Source organism: Magallana gigas, chromosome 6, assembly GCF_963853765.1.
Source record: "Magallana gigas chromosome 6, xbMagGiga1.1, whole genome shotgun sequence".
Lineage (NCBI taxonomy): Eukaryota > Metazoa > Mollusca > Bivalvia > Ostreida > Ostreidae > Magallana > Magallana gigas.
In genome coordinates, this window is record NC_088858.1 from 33,745,402 (window position 1) to 33,761,913 (window position 16,512).

General features: G+C 33.7%; 1 protein-coding gene across 2 annotated transcripts in view; it reads left to right on the plus strand.

The window, feature by feature from the left end:
* LOC105347935 (globin-5) overlaps positions 1-15,342 on the plus strand; it is a 30,072-nt gene extending 14,730 nt beyond the window's left edge. Inside the window, exons 1-4 of one of the 2 annotated variants that reach the window (XM_011457191.4) lie at positions 2,768-2,903; positions 3,900-4,243; positions 12,418-12,649; positions 14,644-15,342. In XM_011457191.4, the coding sequence (XP_011455493.2) occupies positions 4,023-4,243; positions 12,418-12,649; positions 14,644-14,796 (606 nt within the window). In that variant the 5' untranslated portion in view covers positions 2,768-2,903; positions 3,900-4,022 and the 3' untranslated portion in view covers positions 14,797-15,342. Of the gene's footprint in view, positions 1-2,767; positions 2,904-3,899; positions 4,244-12,417; positions 12,650-14,643 lie in introns of those variants that run through there. The other variant, XM_011457190.4, reaches the window with a different exon arrangement.
* Positions 15,343-16,512: the final 1,170 nt, after the last annotated feature.

Here is a 16,512-nt window from a genome sequence, read left to right on the forward strand (position 1 = left end):
TTTAAAATTCGGACTCAAAAGGTACAAAATTGACGGGAATTTGATCTTGGTAAATACTTACGTTTACATGCATATGTGTAGAACTATTTACAAAGGGGAAAATCAAACTTTTAACAAAGGCGAACATTTTTAGGAGATAAAAATAATTTAATAGCTTACGCTAAAATCCAGCTTCTAAGCACTTACAACCGTTAGGTTGTTGAAAAGCGCATGCTTTTTTGAACGCAACGTCAGTCCCATCACGTAAACGTTTAGTTGACGTTTGAAGCCTCACTTCTAAGAAAAGTCAGCCAGACATGTTAAGCGTCGATCAAAAATGAACATTTAAATTTCTGTTCACGTGGTTTGAACGTTATCGGTGTATAAGAACCATTTTTAAAAAGACTTTCAGTAGGATGTAACTATCTTTTTCTTGCGCCAAAACAAGTTGAAATGACGCTGTTTTCAAGCGAAATATACACAGTTTGCGTTGTCTTAACTCAAAAGCCAGACATATCGTGTTGATTTCATAGAGCCAAGGCTGAATGGCCAGCAATGAAATAGACAGGCCTACGTCACATTGTTGTTTGAAACAACTACCCAAAGTCCAAGCTCTTGTTAAAATGGTCCTAAATACAAATTCGACCGAGTGATTTAAAAGTTCTATGAAAGGTTAGAAACGTTGGCTACATGTATAATACATAGATTTCGATTTACAATTCTCAACTCGCATGAACCAACAAAGTAAGAATTAATTAAAATCTTTTGATAAGCAAATGAAATGGATGCAGCTTTCTGAAATCTAAATATTGAAGAATGGGTATTCGGTGTTACGCTTTGTAAAAAAAGATAAAAAAAAATATAGAAGTTTGGCCATCTAATAAACCTTCGTTTTTCTATGACAAGGGAAATAGCCCAGGAGAAGGAGGGGAGGCCACCCGTGGTCAGCTTGTGGTCTTCATTTATGCGGATTAACATGATGGATTTTTTTCTCGTCGCTTTCTTCACGGAATCTCGATTCTGACGATTCACGCTGATTTAAAGACATTTTTCTAATTATAAGCATTGGCTATGAACGTTGAGTTTGTTGTTGGATACGATGAACTCTATTTTCCTTGTTGTATACTGTACATTACACTTTTGCACTCCCTTTTTCACCCCCCCCCCTTCCGACTAGATGAATCAATATAGATTTTTATCCTCAAATTGAATTATAGAAAAACAGAAAACGAAGAAAACCCTTTAAATCTCATCCAAATGTATATGAGCAAAACAATCCATTAGCATAACGAAAATGGGTATTCTGTAAATTCAGGAAATAACGAGACAGTGTATGTCCTGGTGCAATAATAAGCAGTTATCTTTTAAATCGATTGTCATGTCTTGGAAAGTGCATCAAGTAAACTTTTAAAAATCGTAACTGTTTTAATAAAAAGCACATCTACTCGACTGAGTAATTGGTCCTTTTTAACTCATGGCAACTTGTACACTTAATTACAGAATGTAAAGTTTTTATTAGATTTGTTTTAAGATTGCATAATTGCATAATGCATAATTGCATAATACTACTCAGAGTTTTTCCTGAAATAAGAATATTGAAAATCAAAATACCGATTGAACTACATGTACCATACATAAACTTTTTAAAATTTTTAAACAATATATAATTAATCTGTATCAGCCCATAGATTGATGAAAAATCCATGTATTGTGGAAATCTAGCATAATTTTCTTGTAGGCTTACGAATATGACTCTAGATTTTTGCCAGAAAAAGCAATATATTCCTTAGATGGAATTTAATGGAAAACTGGATTGTGAAATAAAATTGCACAATATTGTGGTCTATATAGATTGCATAGATCATCTACAAGAGTTAAACTATATAGTTTGTTTGTTTTCATCTTCAGTTTTATTTAAGTTCCAACTTTTAAACAACCCTATACATTACCGTATGGTTACAATCGACTTGCTTTCACTCGAAAGATAATTTAAACAATAGAAATTGACAATGTATTTGAAGAGCGTCAAGTAGACAAGCTCGACGTACAATATAGGATATAATAGCCCAGCGGCAGCGCAACATACGCGATTGACCTTCTGTTGCAGGGGTTGTAACTTACAATGTGAATTACATGCACCTGTGCCATAATACATTTAGCATCAAATCATCTCTCCATCGAGCAGAACAAATTCTATCCGGCAGGCATCGCGTTTATAATGCACAAAAACTCGCTACTAACTTAGCCCAAAGGCAATTCAACGGGAGGGATAAATTATTCAGCCTTGAATATTAGATTTGGAGAGGGATTATGGTCAATGCCGCTTCTGTCCCGGTATATAGATGGTATCTTTGTGGACATTTTTCCTCTCGGTTGCATTGAGTGTTAACTTTCTTTGGAGTTCCAGGCCTTTGTATAACCAAAAGAGACAAAGATCGACAACTGGATAACCAGATTATTCATACCCGTTTGACTTTACAGGAAATACGAATTTGTTATATCATGGTTTTTTTTTTACTTAACTGTGTATACAAACAAATTCAGACAAAGATCTTTTTGAGGTGGACTGAAAAGGAAGAACTTTAAATTTTCTATTGCTCCATCGCACATTGAATTTGCAGAAGAAAACTGGGGCACTCAACTTGATCGCGTATTAATGCCTGAGAAAAAGAAGACACAATTCTGTGGTTATTTATAATTGGTGTATGGAAGTTCTCACACAGTTTTATTTTCATGCGTCCCGGATTCAGATTTTTTAAACAAAGGAAGTTTTATTATCTTATGCTTCAAAAGTTTGTTTTAAAGCAATACTCACTGGTGCACATCTTTTAAATTCCTGTTATAGCTGTGATGTTTTTAACTTGACGGATACCGTGTAAAAATACAATATTTTACAATATTAAGCTCGCTTGTGAAATCGAAAGGTATGTACTATGTATTTGGATTCTTATAAAAACTGTTTTTCTGAATTTTCAAATGTCAAAATTTTATTATTTTACAATGTATATACTCTATATTTCACAAAATTTGACAGTTTTACTGCTTCAAATACTAGTAGTGTAACTTTAGAATTAAGCGTTATACATGATCGTACATGATGAATCCGATTTCTTTCTATGGTTTTATCAATACTGTCAGCAAGGTTTATCGCACATTTACTGATACACTGAGGAAAGTGAAAATCGATTCTCTCCCTTAGGCAGCAAAAGCCGTGAGAATCTGTCGCTTGATAAATTATCTAGATACGACATGATATTAATGTACAGCACGCATAATAAAACTGCACTTGGTTCGCTGTAATCAGGGACGTATAATGTATTTTTCAGGATTGTACATTTGAATGCTTTTTAGAAAAAATTGAATGTACCTTCTCATAAATGCATAAAGACTTACTATTATCTATTGCACTTTACTTTTATAAATCAGTTTTAAAAAAGAAATACTTTGTACATTTTTATTTATCTCACAAGATACTGTTCAACCTCGGCGTTAAGAACAAAAATGTGTGTGTATGTGTGTGTGTGTGTGTGTGGGGGGGGGGGGGGGGGGGTTAAACCCTGCGTGTTAATTTTTCCTTTGTTGAATGAGGAATGCGTGTAAGCAAGTGTTCATCACATTCACCCCCCCCCCCTTTCAACACAGGCTACAATACATGACGAAATGTGCACTGACATTGTTCGCATTAATTGCTTCTTCCGTTAAATATTTGCACTGTGTGATGACAAGTCAAGTGCTTGTATGAAGTAGCCGTTGTATGTTATTATTTCCGAGACTCATTGTTTACATCTCGCCCGCATGATGCGCTCACTTAAGAACAGAACACTGTTTACTTGTATTTACTGAATCACAACAGAAAAGAGCAAGAACATGCAATAACCAACTGCTATATTTATTAATTTTTTCTTTCTTTTATTCCATAGACTATGCACGGTACATACATGAATTTACGTTCATCCTTACCCACTCATCACCGGCTGTAGAGAGAAAACAGAGAGTATTGATCATTTCGCGTACTACGTCACTAAATTGAGAGAAATATAATTATGGGATGTAGACTATCGTCGGCAGAGGGCGATGAAACCGCGAAGGCAGGATCGCTGACAGACGTCAATGAAATAATGGCGGACGCGCTCCCGGACCCAGCACCCCCCGCACCGACGGACCCCCGGCTACCGTTAGACGCTAGACAGGTGTTCAAACTGAAGAAATCATGGAAAGGAATTAAAAGATGCATGGCAGATACAGGGGTGGAGATGTTTATCAGGTAAGCATTCCATTGATATATCGACATTTTTTGCATGCATTCATGCGCGTGTGCAAGGAGGAGAAAAAGTTGTGTAACCGCAACACGCGTTTTAATTCACTGATATAACAACAAAATGATTCAAGGCTGAACACTCCATATTTTCGTTTGATCGATCCAAGGAGAAAAACCAAAACATGCTCCTCTGCTTTTACACTTGTTAAGCCTGGCTTGTTAAACCGTTGAATGATGTCTTAATTGTTATCACTGCAATGATAAGTGAAACAGCTTCAAAGCCCATCTCTTTTCCAAATGGCACAGATGGAAACAAAAGCGTCTGTTCTATTAATCAGATTCTCTCTACCTTTACTTTCAAGATCTTTAAGCATGCATGGCTAAGTTATTCAGATTGAAGCTAAAGAATATAGATTTAAGCATCCTCCAATCTTGAGCTGAGATAAATCCAATTTGGCAGGCTGGCCAGGCAACATCGGACATGGGCTGTCATTTTCATTAAACGTGTACCAACAGCCAGTCTTGCTTATGTCAGTCTGATGTGGAAAGTCGTCTGAAATTCGTGTGAAGTCATCTGCAAAAGCAACCATCTCGAGCCGGAAGTCGGGGTTCAGACGAGCTGAATGTGCGATTGACTGTCAAAGAGACGTTTCATGTTAGTTGTGAAGACTGCTTGCAAGTTTTACAATCAAAGCATGTGTCATTACTTCCTGTTCATGAATTCTGTATATTTACTTGATTCCTTTATCAGGACATGTCAGTTTCACCCCCCCCCCCTCCACCTTTACCACCAAATTTTGTTTATATAATCAAAATTAATGTACTAAACGAAAGATTAACTTGGTAATGTATTGTAAGGTTCAAATTTAGTGCAAACATTGATAATTATTTGACCCTTTCCTGTTATTAACCAAAAGTAACCATCTCCCCATTCAAAGTACTGTCGAACTCATCGCATATAGTCAATCCATACCGACCGAGTCAAAGCCTTCTTATTCTTGTAAGACCAGTCAAACTACTACTCCCAATTACAAGCAGATAAAGAGCTAGACTTCTTAATGCGAAAAGCTTTACGCTACAGCGAATATGACCACTTACTGGCCGTACATGCATTCGCAATCACTAAGCTTATTAGTAAACGACAGTTATTGCGAAGTTCTCGCCGCCATGCCAGTAAGTTGATGTAGAATGGCTTTCGAAAATTTGGTATTGTCATTTGATTAACACTTCATAGTCATTGTGTATAACGAGACGGTTGTCTCTTGAGATGTCAGTTATCATTTTATGGTGCTTCTCTATGGTAAACTTATTTCTCTTTTTCATACGTAAATTTAATATGTTTCTCAGAAAGCTAGGAAAGAAATCTCGCCTATAATATAGCAGTGGGCTTTGACGTTATTGATCTTATACCGCTAAAAATCATATTTCATATCTTGGTAATATAGTATCTACTTAAAATGTATTAACTAAAATATTTAAAAAAAATCTTCCCTTAAATCAATTGATCGACCGTACAAAATGTGTCTAAATATCAAATGACTTTATAAAAAATTGCTTTTTGTCATCATTTGGTTCGTGTATCAAATTTAAATGTTCGAAACATTCGTCCGTATAGTACGCTATTCCAGTATTCCCTTGAAATCAGGCATTATATACTGGTGTCCATTTAATCGCTGTAGTGAGGAACCAAGGGTGGTAGAACGCGGCACCTTCTCCCTTTAAAAGCTGTCCCTTTGGCAGTTGGCAACCAATCGATATGCATTGGGGATGTAAGTTATAACGCAAGGACAAAGCCCTCGTGAGATTTAGCCAAGATGACACATTTGAGTCTTGTCGTTTCTACGTCTGTCAAAACACTGCCAATTCTCTAAGCCATCCACATCGACTATTTTGTTCTTCAATTAAAGGCGTTTTTCATAATAACACTACACGCAAATGTATTATACACATACCACATTTTTATTCCAAAGTTTGTTAAACGCATTCAATATGTGCACGCTTGTAATTACCGTGCCAGCAATAAAGTATTGGATATTTTAAAATATTGCGATTTTATATTGACAGAATTGAATATAGATTAATGGAACTTCCGTCCGTAGCCTCGTAAATGAATGCCTGAATGGTGCTTGATGAAGGATAGATTATGTTCTGATCTAGGTGACGTGAATAATGTGGCAGTCGTGGTTCATATTGCCATAGAAAATATTCATAGATAATATCCATGAACATGTCAATTCGGTGTTAAGGAATCAATACCATTTCTCTTCTTGGCGACTGCAAGTATTTTTTCACAATAGATTAGTGTGTTATATTTTGGTCGTAGGTCAGCTGATTTTTCAGTTAGTGATATATATAAAGATTTTGTTTTATGCGTATAATGTATGCAAGATCGTGCTGTACAGTATGTACAAACATTACGAACCTGATAGGAGAAACAACAAAGCAGGTTAAACTTCTTAAATTACACGTACATTCATGCATAATGTACGAAGTGTGGTAGAAATACGTTGTATCAACAATGAACGAGTTCCCATTTGATACTTTTATGTGGTGTCCTTCGCTATTGCCTCTGTAGAAAGACTAATATGATTACCTTATCAGACGTTTGCAATGGTACGTATGTGGGGTGGTTTACTAATTGCTTTATGGTGTATCTGGCTTGTCGACTCAATCATGGTGCTGAGTTTTGGCTGCCGACTTCAATGATATCATGTCCACTGGCACCAGATGTTTTAAACTCTTAATGAAAAAATATTCATTGAAAAGAAACGTTTAAAACGGCAGGTGCCTGTGTTCATGTTTTAAAATTGGATGTTTGTTGTTGTGAATGTTGGGATATGAGTGTGGTGTCCGCTTTAATTTTGTACCCTTCTTCTTATTGCATATGTGCATTTTACGTGTATTTAATTTAATTTGCTTTTTTCACCAAACGTATTGATAACTAGTATACTCCAACAATTTATACAGCTGGAGTATTTGTTTAGATTCCGTGTCTATTTTCGCTCACCATACAGGAAAAGCTTGATGCTGATGCGAAACAATGCACATTGATGTAAAGCTCTCAAATGACCCTTTGGGAGCTCTTTCATTTGAAAATTTACAAAAATGTCTGTTAAAATCAAAACAAACACACCAGCTGGATACATTGTTGGAACAAGCCGAATCCATTGCATGAAATGAACATAAAATACAATCATTTATTCAGAAACTACATGTATGTTTAAGCCATAGCACGAACGAGGACGAGACAGACAATTATTCAGATTTTAATTGCTACAATGCTCAAATGTGAGGAGCGGTTTTCCAGACATGAATTGTGAAAACGTCAAACTAAATATCAAGCAGAGCTAAATATCAGCCGGAAGTTTTGTCCGACAGGACCAAATACCGGATGTCGACACATACCAAAGACCGGAAGTCGCTGATGGAATGCCCTTTCCTTTACTGTGATCGCTCCAAACACTTTTATGAAAGAGTGTCATTTTATTTGTTTTCCGGATAACGATTATTCATTATTTTTTCTAATTAATTATTTTCAAATTTTTCTCAAAGTCTCATTTTGATCCGTTGGTTCTTTTTTTCAAATCATTAGACTTAATTAGAATTTACACCTCATAGATAGCCATGAAGTTATTCTTTAGTTTCTTTTGATCCTTTGTATTTTCCAAAGATATCTTAAAATCCTAATTTGAAAGACTTTCAACAGTCAGATATCATTGTGTTATTGTATTTTTAGCATCGATTTTTTTTTCATAAATGGTTCATAGCTAGTTAAGTTTAATTAATTAGACACACTTGCATGTAAGCATGTCATATGTTTCATTGTACTCAATAGAGTCCTTGAATTCCATTTTTCAGTTTAAGCATTGAACATAAAGCACTATCGAAAAAATCTAAAAGATGATCGACCTAAAAATGGTACCTAAGAATATTTCAGATTATAGAGAAGTTTTAAAGATGATTGTTAGATTTTGCGTGAGACAATTTCATTCTCTTTTCTACTTGTTTGCAATTAATAGTTCGTTAATAAGTTGTAACGTATACGGTTTTTAACTAATCAAACGACAAGCCTAAGTTTTTGTGTTAAATCTGATGCTGATTGTTCGCCAATGTTTGTGAAGACTAAAAAGGAATTATTCATTGAAAAAAATTGGCATCCGTTTGGAATGTGGAATATAGCACCCAATCAATACAGGGTTTTGGGTTTTCAAATCGAAGGGACTTAAATGAGTCAACGTCGCGGCAGCGCTTTTCCATATTTTCCTGCACTATTGATCCGCCTTAATCTAACAATTTGTACCGAGATAAGTTTTGACAGATGGCGCAAGAGGCCGATATAAATAAAACAATCAATGTTTTAAAAACATTTGTTAGCTAAGCAAAAGATTTTTGGTTTTCGTTTGATGGTGAATCTAGCCCGATTTTAATCACGTGGACTTTTGCAGACGACAAAAAATATCTTTATTCCCTGAGGGAATAAGTAATCAGTAGAGTGGTTTTTATTTTCCGGACATGTACTCGTTAATTGAAATTCGACACCATGTAAGTGATGCTTCGATCCTTAATCAACATTATTTAGCAATAATCTCAAAAGAAAAAGACCAAAGTTTCTCAAACAAAAAAACGGGCGATGGACTTTGCAATCGATAAAGAGTACTGAAAAGCAACGAGGTTTTTTTTCCTCTACTACTTCTTCAATGTTTTAATCTATAGAGCTTGATGCTTGCTATAAAATCCATCTGTTACGGGATGTTTGCTCAGATGAGAGATTATGAGATCTACACCTAGGAATCGAAAAATTAATAATTGAAGGGCTTTTAACGGAAGTTTACACAGAGATACCGGTAGTTATTGTACAACAAATTGATTTTCCTTCTGGTTTTAAAAGATTTCTACATTTTTAGACATGTTTGATATTTCAAGGAAGTCGAAAACACGGCTGTGAAGCAATAATAATAGCACGGATACCACACCGCTTTAAAAAATAAAATTCGTACAAGCTGTTAAAATTTAATCATGTTCTGAGCCTGTCTTTTTTTTTTATTAAGCAATGTATTTAATATACCCATACTTGGAATACAATCTGAATTTAATATTGTTTCGTGATATGTCGCGTTTTTAAATCACATGTACATATGCATGACAATACACTATGGAATACCCACTTTCGCAAAAATATATTTACACAATATTCCATCGATCCATACAATGATAGTTTACTGAAATGTCACAAGTAGAGCACTGCTTTCTTTCGCATTCCCTGTAGATCTTCTATCACATGTTTTGCTGTTATTTTCTTCGCAACTGTTTAGAACAAGATGTTCTGATATTCAAAACAAAACTGTTTCACTCAGTCCAGACTTACTCCACAAATAGTTTTGCAAAATGGAATAAAATGTTATTCCTTGTTAATGCATTTATCACAGTTTGATTTACACCATTCGTGATTTTATAGTAATTAGCCTTATTACGGTCGATACATGTATTCTGTGGCTGTGAGTATCCCACGTTCATAGCACCTGTTGAAATAATAAAAACAAACAACAAATCGGTACTTAATTAAATAAAGTTTAATGTAAAGCTTGAAGTTTGAAACTGTAGACAGAGACAAATGTCATTTTTGAATTTTGAATTTACAGGGTGGGTGTAAATACAAAATTTACAAGATGACAACTGTTGTCATGTTGTAAATTTTGTATTTACACCCGCCCAGTAAATTCAAAATTTACAACATGACATAAATATCAGAAATGAATGTTGTACGGCTAAATTTAATTCAAACAATCAATAACATTCAATAACAATTAAAACACACATGTGATTTAGACACATTTGTAAATACGAATGAAAAAAAGATAGGCCTACACATGACAGAAATTGAAACAAGATGGGGGGTAACGCTTACCTACAAAATATTTTCCCGTGTTTGACCAAAAATATATGAAAAATCAAAATAATTAGACTTGATATGAAGTTGTATAGTTCATTTAAAATGAAGATGAAATTTATAAAAAAAAATAAATAAATAAATATGCGCCACAAAAACGAACCTTTGCTTTTCTTACTCAATTTGATATTGAATATCCAATTTCTTTCATGCATTCTTACATAGATTCTTTCGCAATTTTAGCTGAACATAATTATTATTTCTCGATTCGGAAACATATTTTTCGATTTTGGTTTCTTGTATACAGAAAGTTAAACTCGGGGAAAGTTTCCTCGTAAAATGCACGTACATGTACATCTACGAAAGCCCAGAATTGATTCAAAATTCGAAATTAAATATCCCCAGTGAGTGTTCTGGCCTTTCAATGATATCATTGGAATCGGTTTACTTTGTGAAACTTGATTGGTGAATCAGACTGCTTATATGACATGTTATGGATCAAAGTAGCAATTCAAAGACAAGGGATGGCCTAACAAGAGGTTGTTTTAGCTCTTTTTGTACATATACATGTAAAAGGTCCTTTCAGCATCCATTTTTAAAAATTTTTTAAACAAGCCAAGAATCCAAAAGCAATAGATTGTGGAAGCTTTTACGATTGGAGAGTGTATATTTAAGATTGTGTGTCCTTGGTTCAGGAAACGAGCGAATGATTGGATAATGCAAAAAGAAAAAAATAGAAACTTGTCAATACTAGGAAACGACATGTCAATTTGAGGACACAATTACAACGTAAGTTAACAGCAGGAGGAAATGATAATTAAACTATATACCTCGAAAATAATGAGCCATATTCTGAATAAATATTTTAACATTTTCTATTGCCTTCTCACTTCATGTTTTTGTTTTAAATAATGTACTTTCTATTCAGCAACCTAAATATATAAAACCAATAATAACATGAGCCGTGTTTACATAACAAAGAATTGTGAGTTACAGTATATAGAACCATTTTAACAGGAGCTTGGACTTTGGGTAGTTGGTGTCAGACAGCAATGTGACGTAGACCTGTCTATTTCATTGAAGGCCACTCGGCGATTGCTCTTTGAAATCAACAAGATTTGTCTGGTTTTTGAGCTAAGACTACGCAATCGGTGTATATTTCGCTTGAAACCAGCGTCATTTTTAACTTGTTTTGACGCAAGAAATAGATAGTAACGTTCTACTGAAAGTCCAAGGTCTTGTTAAAATGGTTCTATCTCGCTTACTACTTGACACCTGGCATTCAAATTTTGGCTGATAATTGGCAGGTATACTTGTATATTAACAAAGCATTCATTTGTAAATATGATAATTTGAAAAGTTAAATTTGAGCAAATTCGTGACCACGCCTCTTGAATAAGAGCTAGAGACATATTTTTGCATGGAATCGGTTTTTTTTTAGAAGTTCCGTTATTTTAGCTGGTGGAAAGGTAAAACTGATTCATCGATTAATGCCATATTTGGATGCGTTATGATTACATTTTGTATACATATGTAAGTTGACACATTTCCAACTGTTTTTGAACGTCTTTTGCTTTGGCATATAACTGTTTCTTAATCTATAAAATACCTCTTTTTGTTCCGTTATTCAATTAAAATACAACAGCCTACATTTTTACGTCATTCAATAAGATTCCTTAACAACCACAGGCGTAATGTGTTTCCTTGTCTAGATATTCAGTAATGTCAATCTTTGGTGATGACTACTGTGTACTAAGAACACACGTGGTGTGATGTCTCATTTTGGATGAAAATGACGCAAGCATTAAATAATATAGATAAAACAGGTTGTAATTGTAACCACAGGCAGGTTGAGTATGAGGTTATTGCTAACCTCTTAATTATAGAGACTATGTTTATTATGTAATAAGGCAAACATTTGCGATGAGTGTTACGAAATTGTAGAATGTTTGAAATAAAAACAGTCTATACATTCTAGATATTGTAAAAGACCAACTGTTTTATAGTTTGTTGAACTCATTTAAACTCTTAGGTGTAATGTTTGAGAAATATACGTGCATTTATTACAAATATGTTCTATTCTTTGTGTTCCCCTTAATTGTTTTTCCATCTACTCCTTTATGTTTTCCGCCTACTCCTTTATGTCCAGTTGCTACATGTATGCATACATGTCTTCCAATACCATTCGTGCAGGGGAATGATTCGTAAATTTAACCATCAAAAACTAAACTCGGTGTCAAATGCATAACATGAAAATAATTAAGATATATAACTTATGATGATTCTTTTGCAGAATGTTTAGAGCAAATGAAGACATTAGAACTATGTTTGTGCGGTTTCGCCATCTAAAGACTGAGGACGAAATTCGTGTTAGTGAACTTGTGGAAAAACATGCTATTTCTGTGATGGGAACTCTCGATGAACTCATTTCTAACATTGATAATGTAGACTATGTGTTCGATGTGCTCAAAGCCACTGGACAAAGTCATATGAAATTCCCTGGTTTTCGAACAGAACTAATATGGGTAGGTGTCAGGATTTCATATTTAAATTTGTATCTGTAGTATACCGTTATTAGAATAATTATCCAGATTTTGAATTGATCATATATGGAAAGCAATATGCATATTTGCAAAGTTCGAAAACTTCACCATTTAAAATTTGATAAAAATGTATACTGACTAGGTGACCATGTTTTTCTATTAAAGGGACTTGGACACGATTTTAGATCAAAATTTTCTTTTTCTTTTTTTTATATATAAAATGGTTTACTTGGTAATTTTGAATGATTAACCAAAATTTGAATGTTAAAAGTCAAGTTATAAGAGAGATGCAGATGAAAGAAATTATTGATATGTAAAAAAAAAAAAAAGAAGCTAGAGTCTTATATTTGTTTACAAATAATGTAAAGTATGGATTTACTATTTTTTGACCAAATGACTCGTGGCAAACAAGATAAACTGATTTAATGTTTTCATAGATAATATGATAACCAGAAAAACGCAACATTTGATTGAGACTTGTATACCAATAAAACACATTATGTAAACCATAACAAAGCTCGGGCTTTGTTTACTAAACAAAAATTTCCAACTCTGTATCTTGCATATAACTCTATATTTGACTTTCAAAATTTGACAAAGCATTAAAAGTACCCATATTAACCCTTCTAAACATTAAAATTGGAAAAATAAAATCTTATTAAATTTTGAGCTCAAATCGTGTCTTAGTTACTTGTTTTCCTTATATTAATGTCAAATGCTAGATTCCACACTAAAAGCCCGTAATGCAAAATAAGGCCCATAGGCCTTAATGGTTACATGTATCTGACCACATTACAGCTCTGTAAACATCTTGAGTCCACAAAATGAGAATTCTTATATGTATACATGATTATTCAAGATTTATAATCTAAAGGAAAGAAAAAAACCCAATGATTAAAAAGAAGATCCAAAACGGTGACCAGGTAGCAACAAAAAGTTAAAACTGGTAGTAATTTTAGAATTATATTTATTTCTGTTCAATGTTGTGATTAGATGACCATCGCGGTACAAACCGTAAACCGATATTATTTGAACTGGATATAATTTCTGATTATTCAAGAAATCATTGTACAAGTCATGGTCTGCATTAAAAAAAATTTGAAAAATGAAGTTGTTAGGCTAAGAATCTAAGGAACGCGGTGATTTTCCGATACATTACTACATGTAGCATCTAGTTGATTGTGACCATAATCAAAACAACATTAGCGGATATGACGTACAGATACATGTACATCGGAAGATCTGAACTGAAGAATTAATTGAAATCCGATTTTGTTTCACTATAAATCTTAATTTCATCATTAGATTATCAGACGTTATGAAGAAAGATAAGGCCACCTTAATGTTGTAAAATGGTTTTCATTCCGTTTCATTGGGAAGAAAAAATAGTCCTTTCTCAACGAATTTATATTAAAATTTACAAACTTTTTCAAATAGGAAACAAATGTGAAAGACAAATCTATTACGTGAATTTTGCTATTGAACGAGCATAATGAACAATATAAATCTGTTTTTGATCTGACAGTAATCGAAGCGTTTGTAAGAATGTACAGCCCAGGAACACGCTATTTTCCTGAGGGCATATACAACTGCCGGGTTAATCTTGAAAATCGCTATGGATGTGGTACTTAGGAAATAATGAATTCCTTGTTGTCTTGAAATACCATTTTGCCTGATCTGAGTTGTTCTGAAGTGAAAAATAATAAAATAAAACACAATTATTGTATTGTATTATATTATAACAGTTGCCTTAATAAATAAACGATAGATATATTTAACGATCTTAGGTCTTCAATCAATTCTGACATAAATACGTACCATTCCATATCTTTTACATGTTCTTGCTTGCAACGGAGTTTTATTGTCTGTTTCCTTTGATCGTATGTAGATGTAATGTATGTATATGGTGCTGGCTATTAGCTTCAAGCAGCAAAGCAATATACTTCATTAGTTAAACTTTGATTGAACTTTTTCAGGATATGGAGAAGCCATTCTTGGAAGCCGTGAAAATCACACTAGGAGATCGTTACAGTGACAATATGGACACGATATACCGAATTACAATTAAATTTATTCTTGACAGTGTTATAAAATCAAGCACCGCTCCAACCAATAACTCGGTCTCCTGAGAGCGTCATTATTAAAAATTATATTTTGCGCATGTGTACATGTATGTATTGCATAAGTTATGTCTGGTGCTCCGGAAAAGGTTAAAAAGAGTAAGCGAAGGAGCGAAAAAAGGATAGAGAGAAAAAGGAATCAAAGAAGAAAATGTGGGAACATTTGCGTGCGCCTGATATTTTGTGGAAACATTGCGGTCCAAAAATCCGTAGATCACGTGACAGCATATTGTCGTCTGAAGCTAATCACGTGATTCGGCGGCGGAGACTCGCTTACTTTTATTCTTTTTATACGTCACTGAAGATGAAGAAATGAATTGCCTCCTGCGATGTAGCTGCTGAACATTTGAGGAACATATGAGTGTTGTGTCGATTCATATTTGATGTTTGAGTATCTGCCTTATGTTCATGTGTATTCTTTATTGCCATTTAAATTGCATGGACGACCCTTCGTCAGGTTGTGTAATCTTTGATCATTTTCTGGAAATCAAATTTGTACTTCTTTACCCCTTAAAAATCACTCGTGTCCAGTAATAAAATTTACAGGAAAACAAACCGCTCTTGCTTTCTACATATTTTCCCCCGAGTTTCTTTAGCAAAACATTTTTGGTATGATATAATTGAAACCATGCAACGCATGTTTATGTAACATCATATGCTTAAATTCAAAATAAAAAAAAAATGAGCGTGTGTACTTACTACTTATTCACAAAAACACCTGTTTTCAAAGTCAAATGTTAATTATCATAATTACAGTTTCATTATCAATGAATGCCAAATATTTAACTTGTTTCAAATTGATAGAACATTTTTCATTTTAATCCAATTCAAGATTGAACGTACATGTGTGTGATCACAGTACACACTATTCTTCATTTTAAATCGCAAATGACACACGTGTTTTTCTTGGTCATTGTTCCGTTGTTTTTATGAAAATATTTTTTTTTATCAATTAATAATATATTTTTATCAACGATTGAAAAATTGAAGACTTTTTTTTCTACTATTCTAATGTACATTTCTTTTGGGGAGATGTGTTCCAGATCTATTTTACCATTTTTCCGGAAATATTGATTAAATATGAAGTTATTTTTTTAGCAATGTTATGATGTAGTGCACACCTACAATACACATTTCTTTCATTTCAATGATGAAACTTACCCACTGAATCAGTATACGGAGTTGATACATGCGCTTTACGCACCAAACTGTATTGTTCCACTGAACGCCGACCAACATTGTGATCTTCAAACACCTCCATGAAGTTGATGATTTAGGCTGGTGTGAAAAGTGTTTCGTCTATTGATTTTTCTATTGTTTTATCATTATCTTGCACATATCAGGTTGTGGTGGACACAGGACAAAAATCATTTTCCTTAAAAATCGATAACATTTCGTAACTATGATAAAAATGCATACACCTTAATTGAAATATAAGAGAAGAAAAGCAGAGAAGTGGGGAAAGAATTCTTAGATAGATAATGAAAATTTAAATCATTAATTAAGGATCATACACTTTCATTTTTTTTTTTTAAATCGTTTTTGTTAATTTCAGTGTAGTTTAACAATAACCTCATTAAATTATTTTTTTTTCTTTCTTAATTTTCTCTCTGAGTCTCTCTACATATTATATGATTTGATCTATTTTAATTGTCTCTATTAATAAATTTTCAAATGTGAAAATTTTGTTCACGTCATGGTCACGTGGTAACATAAAGTCTGTCA